The 15,205-nt window shown below is 41.4% G+C and overlaps 1 protein-coding gene across 1 annotated transcript in view; it reads right to left on the bottom strand.

Moving 5' to 3' along the window:
- Positions 1–1,473: 1,473 nt before the first annotated feature.
- tshz3b (teashirt zinc finger homeobox 3b) overlaps positions 1,474–15,205 on the bottom strand; it is a 58,004-nt gene continuing 44,272 nt past the window's right edge. Inside the window, exon 2 of the mRNA XM_062989681.1 lies at positions 1,474–5,086. Coding sequence (XP_062845751.1) covers positions 1,692–5,086 — 3,395 coding nt within the window. The 3' untranslated portion in view covers positions 1,474–1,691. The remainder of the gene's footprint in view (positions 5,087–15,205) is intronic.

Here is a 15,205-nt window from a genome sequence, read left to right as displayed (position 1 = left end):
CGACTTCAGCGCACGTAGGTCACGAGAACGGAAATAAAAACAAAAATAACATTAAAATTAAGAATTACAACCCCAAATCAGAAAAAAGTTGGGACAGGATGGAAAATGCAAATACAATAAAAATGTTCCTTAGTGTTCCTTACATTTACTTTGACTTTTATTTAATTGCGGACAGTCTGAACCTGAGATATTTCATGTTTCGTCTGCTGGACTTTATTTCATTTGTTAATAAACATACATTTCTGCATTTCAGGCCTGCAACACATTCCAAAGAAAGTTGGGACATAGCCTTTAACGAGCAAAGATGATCAGAGGATCTCCAGTTTGTCAACAAATGCGTGAGAAAATGATTGAAATGTTCAAAAACAATGTACCTCAAAGAAAGATTGGAAGGGATTTGCATATTTCTCTATTTACAGTGCATAATATCATTAAACCATTCAAGGAATTGGGAGGCCTGCATCAACAACCACCACTCAACAATAGCTGATATAACCACATGGGTGAGGGATTATTTTGGCAAGCACTACAATACAGAGTTACATGCACAAATGCCACTTAAAACTTCACTGTGCAAAAAAAGAAGCCTTATGTTAACCTTGTCCAGAAGTGGCGTCGACTTCTCTGGGCTTCTGAGGCATCTAGGATGGACCATCACACAGTGGAAACGTGTGGTCAAATAGATGCCATGTTCTCCGGACCAAAGACGAAAAGGACCATCCAGACAAGCCCAAAAGACAGGGTCTGTCATGGTATGGGGTCGTATCAGTGCCCTTGGTAAAGGTCATTAACACTTCTGTGATGGCAGGATTAATGCAGAAAAGTACATTGAGATCTTAGAGCAACATATGCTGCCTTCAAGACGTCATCTTTTCCAGGGGCTGCACACATTACAAAGGCATGGCTGCGGAAGAAGAGGGTACGGGTACTGGACTGGCCTGCATGCAGTCCTGACCTGTCCCCAGTAGAGAACGTGTGGAGAATTTGAAAGCACCAAGACCAAGAAAGTGCCAAGACGACTTTTGTGGCGTGAAGTGTGGTGAAAAGGAATGGCAACGTTACAAAGTGGTAAATGCTTTACTGTCCCAACTTTTGAAAAGCAGGAATGGATGTTTATTAATAAATGAAATGAAGTTGACCAGACAAAGCATGAAATATCTCAGGTTCATTCTGTCTGCAATGAAATAGAGGTCAAATTTTAGCAAAAAAACATAGCAATTTTCCTTCGCTGCTTGGGCCCCTGTGAAGATTATGCTATTAGAAGTTAAAAGGAACCGATTCATCAATGCATGCAGCTTACTGCACCTCAGAGATGCGGAAAAACAAAAAAGTAAAGTAAAAAAAATCCAATTTACACGACGTCCAAATACATACAAGTTCATTTTAATTCTTGTATATGCCTTCATATTTTACCAGTATTAACAGCACCTCTTTACTCAACACTGCACAGTTAGAAAAAAAAATTTCTTCCACTATTCAGTCATTTTTAATCTAGCGTGAGGGAAAAAAAAACAATGTCTTTGAACCAGAAGGAAGAGCCCCCGTCCCAAATTCATGTGCCAAGACTAAACAGTAGTTTAGAATCATGGCGTCTATGTGCAGTTACTCGTTAGTCTCGCGATCGTCCGTTGGTTTATCTCGGGTTTAAGAAAGGTAAGTGAGAAGGCTTCGGACAATGAAATGGGTCGGTGCTAAGGTTTCTCTAGTTCACAAACGTACATAAGGTGGTCCTCCGGGGACTTTCCGTGAGTCTTACTCAAATGGAGTTTGACAGCATGCTTGCTCGCAAAAGTCCGGTTGCAAAGTTTACACTGATACGTCGTGCTGTTGCCTTCCTCGTCCGGACAAGGGGAGTGGGAGTTGGAGTGCGGGCTAGGGTTGGAGTTAGGGTTGGTAATCGAGTGGGTTAAAGCGTGGGCCTGGGCAGACAGAAGTTTCTCAGAGAGTCCCTTGGAATGCCGTGAGATCTGGCTCACCAGTTGCTCCCCGGACAGTTTTGCCAGGTCTCTGAGTCGGAACCCTAGATGGGACTCGAGGTGGCTGACGTAGGTGGAAGGGGAGCGTATCTGTGAGGCACAGTCACTACAGAAGAACACAGGGTGGCCAGAATCGAGGTTCTTGAGGAACTTCGTGCCGCCTGTCCGTCTCAGCTGGTACTTCACGTTGGCCAGCCAGTGGCTGATGGTGGTCATGGAGAGCCCAGTGAAGCGGGAGATGTGCATCCGTTCCTGTGGGCTGAGGTCAGACATGATGTATTTGCCGTCACTCGTTTGCCGCAGACTAGAGGCAAACTGGGCCTGCAGGATCAGGAGATGCTGAGGGTTCCAGTTGGACTGCCGACCTTTACGCTTCTGAGCCGGCGACATGTCATCGGTGTCTTCGTGCATAGCACCGTCTATGTCCGACCGCTCGGACAAACTGGTCGGCGTGGAAGATTTGGAGACGTGACTTTCCGTTAAGTTACGAAGCATATCAGAAATGTCGGACAGAGCGTTTTCTCGCAGAGGGGAGTTGGACATGAACGACGCCACCGCGGACGACGCCTTGGCCATCGTTATGGTCGACGAGGGTGACACGGAGGAAGGAGTCGAGGTGGAGGATGATAACACAGCCGATCCTAGGGAGCTGCTCTTGTCACTCTTGCCTTTGGTCAGGTCGATCGGCTGGTCGTTGTTGATGTGGTAAAAGTACCGGTCGAGATGCTCATTCGTCTTTTTGGTCTGAGCCGGAGTAGATGCGGCTACTGCCGCCTTCTCCGCCAGACTGTTGCTCATCTTAAAGAGCATGCTCATAGGATCCAGGGATGGAAGGGCAGGTTTAGCAGCTTTACCAAGGTGGACATTCATGACAGACTGAAGTGCACTTAAGGGGTTGACGAACGGCTGTTCTGGAGGATGGTCGGTTATGATCGCGGTGCTATTGCACCGCGACGAGACGGGAGTCTTGACGACGTGGTCGGTGCCGTTCTCCAAGGATTCTTTCGTCAGGGCCTCGCCGTTGGAGTCCTTGTGAGCGTTCAGTGTGCCATTGGTCTCAGGGGTTTTGGCTCCTCGGCTTTCTTTGGGTGAATCGCCTCTGGCGGAGTCCCCGGCCTCGCTGCTGCAAGGAGAGGGAGTAGTCCGCCTCAGAGGGGAAGCTCTCGCAACCGGATCCCTCATTTTTTCCTCCACTTTGGCCACTTTTTCTGTTACTTTTTTGACAAGTTCCTCCATGGCATGAAAGTTATTTTTAGGCTGAGGTGAAGTCTGGCAGCTTGGAGGAGAAATAAGAGGCTGGTTTTTGGTTGGGGAGAGGAGCTCTTCTCTTGAAAACATGTACTTCAACGGAGAGTTCTTTCCCGAGTTGCGCAAGGACAGCTTCATGATGTTCGGAAGCTGGTAGGCGGCGTGAATGCTGGGATACCCACCCCAGGTTGGCGTGCCGTTCTGTGCTTTGTTGATGGCAGAAGTGACCGTGTTTTCCAGTGACTTCAGGATGTCGAGTCCACCCTTGGGACTTTCTTCAAGATCTTCCTCGGTCAAATAGGGATACTTGGAGGAAATGTCAAACTTCTCTTCGGCATCATCATCCATGGCTTTTCTTTCTTTGCTGATGTTCACCATGTCCTTACTGCACTCGACTTCTTTTTCTTCCTTCTTAATTTCCATAGCAGCCGGGGAAACGCTAGGAGGAGGGGGTGCCGGAGGAGGGGGCGAAAAGGCCGTGGCGGCCAACGGTACCGATTGCACCTTATCTTCAGTAGAGGCAACGGTGCAAGGGGGTGGGTTAGGGGGTGACTCCATAATAGGCTTGCCTTTCTTGATGGCAGAGTTGGTGACCTTGATGAAGTGCCCCGTCACCATCATGTGAGCCGTCAGCTCCTGAAGAGTATCATGGGAGCTTCCGCATTCCATGCATTTCAGGATCTGTGATTTCCGAGACTCGAACTGCCAGGCGTAGCTAGCTCCGTTCTGATGCCCGTAACGGTTATTGGGAGTGATGTACGGATTCGCTGTCTTTGCGAGGAGGTCATTGGCGTCTGAAAGAGAGGGTTTTGGAGTGCCACCGTTGGAATCCGGGGAGCTTGGGAGATCCAGCTCGATGGGGGCTCTTTTCCGAGCTGAGGATATGATCTTGGCTGCTACGGGCGTCACGGGCTCTTTTAGAGGCACTTTCTGATAGTGTTTTGTCTTGATCATGTGGACACTGAGGTCTTGTAGTGACTCAAAGGAGTGGCCACAGTACATGCACTTGAGGACCTTCTGAGCGTCCTCCTTCCCTTCCATTTCCAGCAGGGAGCGTTTCCGTGGCTTGGACCAACGCTTCGTGCCCTCAGCGTCTGTCTCGTGGTTGTCATCTTTGTAATGCCCAGTTCTGTTCATGTGCACCGTGAGCTCAACCAGCGTGTCGTACGCGCCACTGCAGTCCTTACAGCGGAACTTGCTGGCACCGGTGAAGATGGACCCGTAGAGCTTGGTGCTTTGTCGGTACAGCTGGACAGTGCTAAACAGGTTAGGCTCGGATGCAGGGTGCAGTATCCTGTTCTGGTTCTGCGAGACCTGCTGCAGGGTCTTCGCGACGGCCGACTGGTGCCAGTCGTAACCCGCGCTACCACAGCTACTGCTACTGCTGCTGCTGCTGCTGCTACTGCTATGGCTGCGGGGAGGTTTCTCGGCCGGCGGCTGCGTCATATTCAAGGACGACCAGTAAGAATTGGTCAAGAAGCTGGTGTAAATAGCCTTCATTTGCTCCAGGCTGTCCGGTCCCGTAGCAGGAGCTTCTTCGCTGCAAGGCGGAGCCGGTGGCGTCATCTTCACGGATCCAGTCGAAGCAAGTGGCTCCTTAGCGGCGTCCTCTTCATTCTTCACGGAGGCACTCTCGAAGTCTGACATCCGGTCGCTCGTCTCGCTGAGGTGAGACTCGCTGTCCATCTCATGGCTGGAGAGGTCCGCGGTCGGGGAGTCGCGGAAGCCCGGGCGGTCTTTGGAGAAGTACTCTTTGTCCTGGCACATGTATTTGACAGCAGGCTCCTCCTCGATCGCAGAATCCTCGCCCTCGACGTCTTCGTCCATTAGGGCGGCATCTTTGAGCTCCTCAGGAACGTACGCTGAGGAAACAGCAAAGAAACACAAAGACGATTGTTATTTATTGCCTTGTCCAATCCAGTTCCAGGGGGTTTTGAATTCAACGGCTCAAAACAAGTCAGTTCAAACGATACTTGATCATATTGGTCCTGTTCTATCATCTCTACGCTGGCTGCCAATTAAATTCCGCATTAATTACAAAATACTACAAACTCTGGATGTTCAAGTCTAGACTGAAAACATATTTATTTACTCAGGCTTTTGATTCTCGACTCTTTTTAAAATAGGGGTGTGGGGCTCCGGTCCTGGATGTCTGGGGTCTGGACGGTCTGGTGCTCTCATGTTCGTTTACCTCTAGGACCGGAGCTGCCCACCCTGACTATAGACAAAGGCGCAAAGCTTGAGGGTTCTTGGTCATAGAAACTTGTGCTGATCAGGGATGTTGGGTTGCTGTCGTTCTGCCTCTCTTGTCCGATCACTCAGGTTTGATGACCTTGTTACCTGCTCGCTCTACCTTTTAGTTATGCTGTAATAATTAGGGGTGCCGGAGTCTCATGCTACTCTCTGTAAAACTGACATTTTACTCTTAATAGTTTCACATTTTAACTACATCTTCTGTTGTTTTACCCTGAGGTGGTTCTGAAGGGGGTCGAGACTGCCGTGCCAACAATGCTGCTCCTGCTAGATGTGACAGAGACCTGGCTTGTTTGCACCAAAAATGCCAAGAACTCACTACGGACTTTTAGTTTAATTTAATTTTGTGTATGTATGATGTGTGTTAATTCTATTAATTCAAATTATCCTTCAGGCCACCCAAGGAGGATGGGGGTCCCTGCCGAGTCTGGTTTCTCTCAAGGTTTCTTCCTGTAATTTTAAGGGAGTTTTTCCGGCTTGCTCAACAGGGGGTTTAATTTATAGGTCCAGGATTCTGTAAAGTTGGTTTGAGACAATGTTCATTGTAAAAAGCGCTATACAAATAAAATTGACTTGACTTGACTAGTAAGGAATAGGAATCGAACGGGTACGTTTGCCCCTATCTGAGAGATGACAGTGCTTAGGAGCGAGACCAAGAGACCAAGGGGAAAAAAAGAGAGGAAAAATGTTGTTTCAAACCAAACTTGCCACCTTATTTTTCTCGAGGGACAAGGGCTTGAAATTAAAACTAAATTTGAAATTAATGAAGCACATTCCGGAGGTGGCGTTCGTTTCTGAAGTAATAAATTACTCGTATCAACTTTAAAGACGGCGGTTCCTGTCTGTCAATTAATACGTCTTACGGTTCTTCCGCGGCCTCTAATGCATTCCCTAACAGACACGCTCGGCGTTTAAATTAAGAAAGCTTTTTTACTCATTACCCCGGCGAAGCCTCGCCGGCTCGTAAATAAGAACGGATGTATGTGGGTTCGGGGTGTAAATCCTACCCCCTGAAACGCATTTGCGTCAATTATGAGAGATTAGAAAGTTGAAAGTTATTATTTACCATTTAGCCCGGGAGTGCGGGCGCCCGGCTCACGTCTGGACACAAAAGCCTGTGCGGGATTTATGGACCTGAAGTGGGAAACCATCTGATTGTTTTTATTTATTGTTCTTTCGGGGAGATCGAGAAAGAATGCATGGATTATGGGAGTGGATTGGGTTCGAGAGGGTGGTTAATACAGTATATAGTGGTGATTCCACACATTCCTGTATGTGACTGTTCATGGCGGATTGACCAGGTATGTAAACAGCTCCGAGTCGGGACAGTAAGCAGGATGTCGCAGTGAGCGTATCTATCATTTTAAATAGCTACAAGAGTCAGAGCAGAAGAGCTACAATTTCAACACACGGTGTATAGATTTTAAAGAGCGATACTACCTAAAACTTGTGCATGTACTCGACTGCACTGTTATTATTATTATTATTGTTGTTGTTTTTATTTATTTATTTATTTATTTATTTAATTTAATTTTATTATTATTATTTTTATTATTATTTAATTTTATTTAATTTAATTTATATTTTTTTATTGCCAAGATGCTTTGTTGCTATTTTTTCCACCCTTATTTTGATAAATTTGGTCTTCTGTATGTAACCACAATGTATTTTATTATTTTGTATGTTCTGCCTGAAACAACTTCTTTAAAAATAAATTAATTAATAAATTAATAATAATAATAATAATAACAATAATAAAAACAACAACAGTAAAATAATAATAATTATAATAATAATAAATTACAACATTAATAAAATAATAATAATAATAACAATAAAAAATAACAACAGTAATAAAATAATAATACTAAATAACAACAGAAATATAATAATAATAATAATAATAATAATAATAAATGAATAAATAATTTTAATTCCACCTTTATTTATTAATTTATTTAAATATACATATGCAATAAACATATTGGATTTAATAATTAGATTATTATTTGCTTTATTAAATACATTAAATAAATACTATTTAAATACTGCATTTATTTATATATATATATATCATCTAAGGATCACCTCAGTTCACTACAAGCCAAATCAGCAAACTTATATAATATATTTTTAATACACGTATAATGATAAACTGATTGTAATTACTTCACATTTAAGACAAACAAAATATTATGAAATGAAACTTTCCCAGGTTGTATAAAAATGAAAAGTGAAAAGCTCAGTGATCACACGGATAGTGTTTTCGTAGCCCTCGGCAGTGTGATGCTATGGAATTAGCAGAGACACACACACCTCTTAGTTTTCAGTCGGAGCTGAATAACACAGATCGTGCCTTTAGGCGTTCTACACCGTTATACAGCCTTTTAATGCTCGCAGCTCCCCGCCGGGAAATACGATTTTATTCGGTCAAATTCACCAAGTTACATGTTAATATACGTTTAGATTTATGATCACGCTGATCACTGGGGTGGATGATCGGCGGGAAAGTGATGCATTACTGTAATGAATTGTGAAAATGTGTTCAAGATAACCAATAATAATAATAATAATAATAATTTACTTATTATTTATTTATTTATTCCGGATATTCCGCTAGCACACCAGCACCGAGATTCTGAACTCCTCGGTTAGAAACTCGGTATTGCGGTATCCCGGTCGGATGAGCATAACTAGCAATGCCTGCGCTGAGGGATGACCGTGGCCATGAATATGTGGGCGGGGTCTTCAAACACTGTATAAGGACCCTGATTGGCAGATAGAAGTGCCTGTGCAGAATGCATGGGTAAAAAAATGGTACCATAAAGGGGTGTGCGCGGGTCGGAGGAGGCGTGAGCAACAATATACCATCCTCAATATATATACGTGTGTGTGTATATATACAGTACGTATATATGCATATATAGAACATGCAAACTTCAAACAGAAAGGACCCGGACCACCCCACCTGGGGATCGAACCCAGGAGCTGCTTGCTACCCACAGAGCCACCGTGCCACCCGGATAATAATAATAATAATAATAATAATAATAATAATAATACCAATAAAATAATAATAATAATAAAATAATAATAATAATGTGATGAATAAAATAAAAATTACAAATTAAAAAACAATAAAAAACAATAAATAACATAATAAATAATAATAATAATAACAATAAAAATAATAATAATAACAAAACAATAATAATAATAATAATGTGATAAATAAAATAAACATTAAAAACATAATAAATAATAAAATAAAAAAGTAGAAAAAAGTAAAAAAATAAAAATAGAAAGTCAATTTAAAATTTATATAAATTTATTATATATTTTAAAATTTAAAATTTATATAAAGCAAATAAAAAGCAATAAAACACATTTAATTAAATCTATAATAAACCAAAAGTAGGTGCAAAAATAATGATTTTTTAATAAAGACATCATCTATTATGTTAAGGCAAAGTGTTCCTAAATACTTCTAAATACCCCCTGACCAAAGGGCTGACACTTTACAAGAGGGGTTTGCAAGCAGGCCTACACAGACGTACAAACAAAACCCTGCGCATTCACGACGCACTGAAGTGATTTGTTATCCCTAAAACTACCTTTTAGGGATAAAACTTACTACTTACTACTTACTAGGGATAAAACTTACTACTAAGATTTTATGCTAAAAAGTGCATCATGACTCGACGGCTACGTCGTTATAACGTTTTTACTCAGTTTTACCCGGATCACAGGCAGGCCGTAACAGCTAATTGGTCTCTACACGATCCGGTCCCGACTGCCGTCATTTAGGATACACGCATTCACACACACTCACGCTTGTGTACGCTGCCATCTGTTCTGAATTAGCCACGACGACAGCTGTTTAAGAGAACAATGCCTTCGTTCAGGAAGCGAAGCAGCACTTTACATCAAGGCCGAACAGCGACGGTACGAAAGCCGCCTTTATAAGTGAGATTACAACACACAAATACAAACACATACCTTAAAGGGACAGAGAGGAACTGATTGGGCCTTGCACCAGAACAAATAACGTGTATTCTGACCTTGGACGGAGATATTATACACCGATCAGGCATAACATTATGGCCACTTTGCTAATATTGTGTTGCACTGTGTATTCTGACACCTTTTTATCAGAACCAGCATTGACTTCTTTAGCAATTTCAGCTACAGTAGTTCAGCAATGAGCCTTGGCCGCCCATGACCCTGTCGTCGGTTTACCACTCTTCCTTCCTTGGACCACTTTGGATAGATACTGACCACTGCAGACCGGGAACAGCTGGTGTTTTAGTCACACCTTTTACCTACCTGCACACAGCAAGGTCCATAAAGATATGGTTGATATTTGATGATAGAGATGTACAGAAATGACAGCAGCATGTACCGAGCCCTGACCTCAACCCTGTTACCCTATTAGACACCTGGGATCAAACTGGAACATCGATCGCAAGCCAGTCCTGCTTGTCCATCATGTCTGATAAATCTGTGGACAGCTGTAGCAAGAGAGAGGAACTCTCTTAGTATTGTCTAAGGATTTGGACTCATGGTCAAGCGTCCACATACGTTAGGCTGTATTGTGTAGCTTACTGATGATGTGTACTAGCGTACACATACTTTGCATTGCTGATCAGATCATGTCATGGATCTTCTATGCGATCCACACATGGCCCTACATACAAACCGTGTTTTGTCTTTTAACAGCCTTAACATGATAATATTTAAAGCTTGTTTTATTTACCCTTACGTCCATACACTTCTGCAACAGGTTGTCCCGGTCCCAAAATAACACTACCTTAACTGATCCTAACATTTATTTTAATGCTTAGCATTGATTTATTGAATTAGTATTGAAATCACTGGGTAGTTCTAGCCTAGACCTGAAATCAGAAGGTTGCTGGGTCAAGCCCTACCACTACCAGGTTTCTCTGTAAGGGGCTTTGGATAAAGGTGACTGCTAAACACTGAAAATAATAATAATAGTAGTAATAATAATAATAATAATAATAATAATAATAATTATTATTATTATTATTATTATTATTACTATTAATATAAAAACATACATATTTTGATATGCTGTGTATTTACATTTACATAATTGTATTATTTATTTATTTATTATTATAATTATTATTATTATTATGATTTTTGCTATTGTTATTACCATAAATTCTATAATAATTATATTAATATGCTGTGTATTTATATTTATATTTATATTTACCTACCTACCTACCTACCTACCTACCTACCTACCTACCTACCTACCTACCTACCTACCTACCTACCTACCTACCTACCTATCTATCTATCTATCTATCTATCTATCTATCTATCTATCTATCTATCTATCTATCTATCTGTATGTATGTACGATTTCATATTAATTTCATAAGGCCCCATAGTTGCTAGCTGCACATTTGTATGTACGCAGAGAAGCACAAGAACAAAAATCCAAAATAATTTGCAGGTACTGAATACGAAATCAGACCTACTTGACAACATGGCAGTCGGCCCATGCCAAGCAGAGCACTAAACAGAGAGGGGAAAGAGAGAACGGAGGTGCTAGTGTGTGTATGGGGGGGTTGGAAAGACCTCAAATACCACAAACACACACACACACACACACACACACACACGTATATAAACACACACGGGCTGCCATGGCTATGATCCAGATCCAAGCTGCACAGCACCCAACACACCATCAGTCTCTGCATTGAGACTGAAAATAATACATATACAGTACAGTGAGTTCATCCCTGGGTACTTCCCTAACCAGCGCCAATCTAAACACACCTCACAGGTGCTGTTTTAATTAGAGAACAGGATGCTCGGCTGCAGAGAGGAGAGGACTTGTGCTCAGTATGAAAACAGCATTCCCGATGAACCAGCATTGGTAGGTAGAACTTGATCTAATTTACACTCGGACATCCGGAGACACGGCCAGTCGAGAACACAGCTTTGATCGCCGGAGGTAAGAGTCACCTTTTCCGGTCAGCTGGGCGCCCCTTAACAGGCACAATTGGCAGTGCTTGTAGCAGACAAAATTGGCCACTAGTCTGCTGGGTGGGAAAATACAGGACTAAAAAGGGAGTGGGGTCTTTGAGGCTGTGTAAGGACCCTGGTTTGTAGCCTGAGGACCCTTACAGAAGTGGAGGAGGAATGCGCAAGACTGGCCTCATGTGCAAATTAACGACTAACTGACTGTTAAATTTTGAGAAAAAAGGAGAAATGCATAAATTATTATTATTATTATTATTATTATTATTATTATTAGTAATAATAATAATAATAATAATAATAAATAATAATAATAAACACATTGATATTAATAAATAATAATAATAATAATAATAAACATATTAATATACTATTAAAATAAACATACTACTACTATTATTATTATTATTATTATTATTATTATTATTATTATTATTACTAATAATAATAATAACAATATTATTATTGTTATTAATAATAATAAAAATATAATAATATTAATAATAATAATAATAATAATAATAATAATAATAGTAATAATAATAATAATAATAATTAATAAAAAAAATATATAAAACAATAATAATAATAATAATAATAATTAATAATAATAATAACAATAAAACAATAATAATAATAATAATAATAATAATAATAATAATAATAATAAATGGCATAAGAATAATTTATCTACTTTGGAGCTTAAACAGCATTGTTGACTGTAAAACATACACAAGGTAGTCATAGCGATCACTTAATCTTACAGTTTGGACAGGGTACGACTGAGTGCTATAGTCCCTGGTCAATGCCACCTCCCAAAAACATTCAAATGTGAATCTGTAAGTGTTTAACTGGCACCCGCACCAAGTGTCGGACCTATACTGACCCTCAGTTGTTAACTAGTTAGCCTCAAATCCGGGACGTCCGCTGGCCTCCGCAATACCCCGATACTTCTGGGCGTGTGAATGAGAAGAACAGGGCGAGAGAGAGTAAACTACTTGGTAATTAAATCTGCTATATATAGCCCCCAAAGCCCACATTTATAATGGGAGGTATCTCTCTTCTAATGTGGCACTATCTGCAACGTGATATCATTAGAGGGAAAATGGTTTGTAGCCTTAAGCAGACAGGCTGTCTGTGCGGGGCTGGAGAAGGAGAGATAGAGCCTATCGTTCTCTCTTCTCCTCTCCTATCTTCTCTTTTCGTCCTCCTCCTATCTTCTCCTCTCCTTTCTTCTCCTCTCTAGCCCAGCGTTAATGAAGCTAATTGAATCTGGGATCAATAATGCTTAATTATTACCATTTCGACGCTGGTGGACAAATTGGCGGGGAGGCCGGTACGTGCGTACGTGTACCGGAGAGAGCATGTGTGTGTGTGTAGGTTCGGCGCTGGGGTGGGCGAGGGAGCGGACAGGAACGCCATCGATCCCTGAGTAGACGCCCATCGACCAGACCTTCTGACAGATGGAGGCACTGCTCAGAGGAAAGAAAGAGAGAGGCAGACCACACTAGCCCGGCTCTGACCGGACAGACAGGTGACACATGGGATATTAGTGAAATGTATTAGTGATGATATTATTAAGATGACTCAGGGTATTTGCAGGCATGGGGAAATATTAATAATAATAATATTAATAATAATAATAATTGTTATTATTATTATTATTATTATTATTATTATTATTATATTTTATTTATTTATTTTAAATTAAATACATAAATAAATAAATATAATAATATATAATAATAATATTATTATATATAGTAAATATAACAATAATAATAAAATAATAATAATAATAATTATTATTATTTTATTATTATTATTAATAATATCATTATTATTATTATTTTGTATTTATTTATTTTATTTATTTTTACTATTTTATTCATGCAAATCTCAGCTCTGCTACCGATTGACTGGGCGACCCCTAGCAGGCACAATAACTGATCATATAACTAAATATAATAATATATAGTAATGAATATATAACAAATATATTAATTATTATTATTACTATTATTATTATTATTATTATTATTTATTACATTTAATATTATTATAGTTATTATTATTATTATTATTATTATTGAAGTTATTATTATTTATTTATTTATATATTTGTATTATTTTATTTATGTATTTTCTCCCAATTTATTGTAACCAATTAGTCATCCTCTACAGGGGCCCAGTCTTGCGCATGGAGAGTAACTCTCCAAGTTCGAATCTCAATTGGCAGTGCCTGCAGCAGACAAAATTGGCCACTAGTCTGCTGGGTGGAAAAAGACAGGACGGGGTAAGTAGCTCGAAGCTCCTGTACAGAAGTAGAGGAATGCGGAGGTCAGCGAGTGACTCTCCATGCGCGAGACTGGCCTCATGCAAGAATCCAAAGGGGTGAATTCAAAGGGGTCAGTGGACTGCACATGGGTAGGAGGGAGCATGTGTCAGGCGAATATACCGTATTTGGATGGAATCAGGGTCCTCTAATGAATAAAAACAAATGAAAACATGGCAGACTAGCATAGTTTGGGATCATTGTTACTGGGAAATCATGATCTGATGTTTTAATTCACCTGTTCTACCCAACACACCTTTTTATAACCACCCTAGATTTGTAGTTTGGTGGGCGGAGTAGGGCTGTATTACCTGAACTTCAGCTGTATCACCTATGAAATTACTCAGGCCATGTTTACACACTATGCGATGCTTAGCGGCTGTTAATTATCTAGGCTACGGGGCCAGCAGCTGTGTAACAACATGTACTTCCCCGTAATTGTCCCAGAACACTTAGCGGGAGCCCGACGCTCACTTCTACGGACCGTAGACGTAAACCGAGCGTCTGCGGCGCCCCGAAAACATTCGCGTTCGGAGTATCGGAGGAGCGAGTGATGACAGACGACAGGGAGAGAGAAGTGGAAGCCCGGATTAGAGGAGAGAGAGAGGCGAGGAGGTGCGGCGGCAGGCGTCGAACACAGAGCGGGTAAACATAGACGCTAGCACAACTAATCGCCAGCTCATGCCACTCAGTGGGAGAGCCTCTGACAGTCCGTGTGTATGCAGTTTGTGTATGTGTGTGTGTGTGTGTTTACACACCCCCGCTCTCCCTGCTAGTGCATGACAACCGGTAACCACTCTGTAGTGCAGTGCTTCCCTTGCCATGCTCCTTAACACTCCCGCTAAAGCACGGAGACTAGCTCGACAGCTTCCACCAAACGCGAATGCCAGTCTTGCGTATGGAGAGTCACACACCGATCTCCACGATCCTCCAGTAGTCCACTAACACGCGTCTCGGACTACCAACCAGGGTCCTTATACTTTTTTTGGCCTGTCTTTTCCCACACAGCAGACTAGTAGCTAATTTTGTCTACTGCTGGTACTGCCAACTGTGCCCGCTAGGGGGCGCCCAGCCACCCGGAAACAGTACCCCAGCACCTTCAGTGATTAATACATAAGACATTCAGATTGGATTAGAATTGCCTGACAAACACTCCTTCCAATGGATTCGCATGTGAGGCCAGTCTTGCGCATGGAGAGTCACACACTTTTCCCACTCATCTGATTAGTGGCCAATTTTGTCACTGCCAACTGAGCCTGCTACGGGGTGTACAGCTGACCGGAATTCCCAGTGTAAATGGGTCCAAGAACACACAAAGTGTGCCCGTTCACACCTTCAAAACATCTATCATCTAGTCCCGAACATCGAACAT

Source organism: Trichomycterus rosablanca, chromosome 27 (genome assembly GCF_030014385.1).
Source record: "Trichomycterus rosablanca isolate fTriRos1 chromosome 27, fTriRos1.hap1, whole genome shotgun sequence".
Taxonomy (NCBI): Eukaryota; Metazoa; Chordata; class Actinopteri; order Siluriformes; family Trichomycteridae; genus Trichomycterus; species Trichomycterus rosablanca.
This window is presented reverse-complemented; position numbering and strand designations above follow the sequence as displayed.